Source organism: Poecilia latipinna, unplaced genomic scaffold (genome assembly GCF_001443285.1).
Source record: "Poecilia latipinna isolate Pla-1442-1.1 unplaced genomic scaffold, P_latipinna-1.0 Scaffold4975, whole genome shotgun sequence".
Classification (NCBI taxonomy): Eukaryota; Metazoa; Chordata; class Actinopteri; order Cyprinodontiformes; family Poeciliidae; genus Poecilia; species Poecilia latipinna.
The window spans coordinates 13116-16016 of record NW_015117591.1 but is presented as its reverse complement, the minus strand read 5'-3'; the positions used below and the strand labels follow the sequence as shown (position 1 = coordinate 16016).

Below are 2901 nucleotides of genomic sequence, written 5' to 3'. Positions count from 1 at the left end.
TACACTCTGCTTATTTGTAATCTATGTTTTACACTCTATGTGTAAGTGAGGTGTTTTTTGGTGTTTGCAGTGAGTAAGGATGAAGCTGGCTCACAGAAAGAGTGATATGGAGCGTTTGGGTGTGTTTATGGAGATGAGCTACATCTCTGCAGGAGACAAGTACACTTCAGCAAACAGCCATGAGCATGACATAAACTTTACTAACCTGTAAAAATGTAGACAGCTCCTTTAAATGATCCCACAGCTGACAGCATGGAGGTAACAGACAACTACAGGAACCTGCTGGAAAAAGGAGGTCAATGAGAATCACTTCATAATAACATTAGACTGACTTTTTACAGGAACATAAAACTGGATGAAGAAAATTGCTAAAATACATTTAGTTATAGTCAAATATCTGGCAATTCCAAAACTACTGAATCCAACAAACAAATAGTGTTCTTTTCTTAGTGTTGGATTGACTGCAAAGTCATGCTTAGACATCATTCACTCAAGGTCACAATTTAACTAGCCAGGTAAAAATCAGACCCTTATTCTACACTATTTGCTTCATCCAGATGGTCTGGTTTCTCAGGTGCTGACAAATGTTTGCTTCCTGGAGGTGTGGACTGTGATGAGGCTTTAATTTGTACCCACTTGCTAACCTTGCCCATGATGTGTGTAATGCACTAGTTTGACACTATGAAGTCTTCGACTGTGAAGAGACAAGTGCTGATCTGAATTCAATATTTGGAAGTGTGACCAACTCAGACTGAACGGCTTAGTTTACTTCCTCCGCTGCCACTACTAAAACTACAAGCAGCCTACAGTTCTTAAGAATCATTGTCATCATTCACAACTTCTCCTTGTGTTTGCTAATTGGCCCATTTAGAAAAAACAATAATCTAAGTCAATGGGAGAAAGCCCAGACTGGAAGACAGAATATGTCTGCATGTGTCACTGAACAATGCAATCTTCATTTTCTTAAAGAAGTGGTTACCAGAAACCAAAGATCATCACCTAAAATAATAAACTCAAGGATTTAAGTAGGAGAAAATATAAATTTCAATTATCTGCTAACAGTTCAGGTTAAGGTTTTGGGAAGTAAGTTTGAAGTTGCCTCTGCCTGAACAGTTGTGTTGAATCCAGGAGGAATTCAACACAACCCAAGCTACATAGTGAAGGTCATTGAACTAAGAGGAAATGTGAGATTCTGATGGCCCTTATGGGCCAGCAGCACTTTCAACTGAAATGAAAAATGTGATTTAAAGTGCATGTACGTGATGCTTCCATTTTTAATCCAAGTCCATTCAATGGGTCAGCATATCGAAGCCGCCAGATGCAGACGGGTGTCACTAAACAGCCGTGTGCTCTGCAAAGTGGCTTTTTCAACAAGTCCTTTAAAAGGATCTTGAGAAAGAAGCGCTGAGTGAACCTCTGAGACTGGCTCGGAGGAACCGGATGCAGCAGGTGAAGAAGAACCTAGGCAAAGCCTTCCTGCCCTGCAGCGGGACCAAGAAGCTGTGAGGCAGCACACACAAAGATATATTTACTAAGATCTTTAAATATGTCTGCTTAGTTGAAAAATATTCATGATTTACTATTACAATAATGTATCCAAGTGATCTCAGATGAAATTTTAACTGATGTTTGTTACATAATTTGTTTGTGCCTTCAGCTCTGGTTCTGGGAGTTACTATGGCACCGTCTGGACCAATAGAAGCCACAAGTCCTCTGACAGTTCCCAAGAAAGCTCAGCGCTCACCTGGCCGCAGCATTCTCATCTCACCGCCCAAGAAAGGCAGTGGTTACAGGTTTATGGCAAGCAAAAGTAGTTCCTAAGCTCTGAGACAGCTTCCTTCTTCCCCCGAGGGTCAATGACACAGAAGCAGCATTTCTAGCGGTGTTGCCATTGACAATTTGCAGCAAATCACCAAACAGCTGCAAACTGGAATTATGAAAATAAATTAATCTTATGAAAACACAGCAATTTCTAAAAAACAGGTTTTATGAAAACAATTAATGCACTAGGATGAGGTGGATTTTCGGCTTTATCAAAATTAGTGAATTTTGCAAAACTGCAGTGGAAACACTTTTTTGATGCCACACATCATGTGATCAATGACCAGATGTTACTACTGGCCGAAAAGATGCAGAAGACGACAGGAAGTGGCAGGAGGATGATCCCGTAGACATAATAAAGAATAGCATAACAATTATTTCGTAATATCTATATATACATATTTTACAAACATACAATAATACAAATTTAAACATAAATGATTGATGCCTAATACATACTTATAAAAACATTTACATATATGGTGCTGCATGTTTTTAATGACAAACTTATTGATGTGTGATTTTAATTGTGTTTCTCATTTAATGCAAACACTACAATTACAAAATTGTGCATTTTCGATATGAGCAGAATATGAACAAATTTTTGTTCACATTTATAATTGAATTTGAACAAAGCACAGTCCATGCAGGGCTTGTTGGTAATATAAGTAAACTGTGAATCAGTCATGAAATAAATGACCTGATTTAAGGAGGTTTCTAGTAAGAAGCACAAAATAAGAAATAAAATAACTCCTGATAAACTGTGCTTTTGATCAGTGGTTATCTGAAGGATTTTCAAAGTTTGCCTGTATTCTTCCTTTTCCCCAGTTATCCTAATGTCACTCTGTCCAAAATGGACCTGTACGTTTCTGACCCATACGTCAGAGCCAAAGAAGCCCATAAGGTAACAAACATAGCTGATTATTTTTGTGTTTTCTTGATATTAACACTTTCAGTTTACATTATGCGAATTAACATGTGAAACATATATTCCTCTGATACAAAGGCACAATCATAAAGAAGGACAAGTTAAATACAGTAATAGAAATATTAATAGCCGTTTAGAATATATCCAGTATT

At 37.7% G+C, this 2901-nt stretch overlaps 1 protein-coding gene across 1 annotated transcript in view; it reads left to right on the top strand.

The window, feature by feature from the left end:
- Positions 1 to 55: 55 nt before the first annotated feature.
- Positions 56 to 2901, top strand: part of cfap96 (cilia and flagella associated protein 96) — a 9822-nt gene continuing 6976 nt past the window's right edge. Inside the window, 7 exon segments of the mRNA XM_015026541.1 lie at positions 56 to 169; positions 220 to 295; positions 1251 to 1388; positions 1391 to 1502; positions 1658 to 1687; positions 1689 to 1793; positions 2650 to 2725. Coding sequence (XP_014882027.1) covers positions 80 to 169; positions 220 to 295; positions 1251 to 1388; positions 1391 to 1502; positions 1658 to 1687; positions 1689 to 1793; positions 2650 to 2725 — 627 coding nt within the window. The 5' untranslated portion in view covers positions 56 to 79.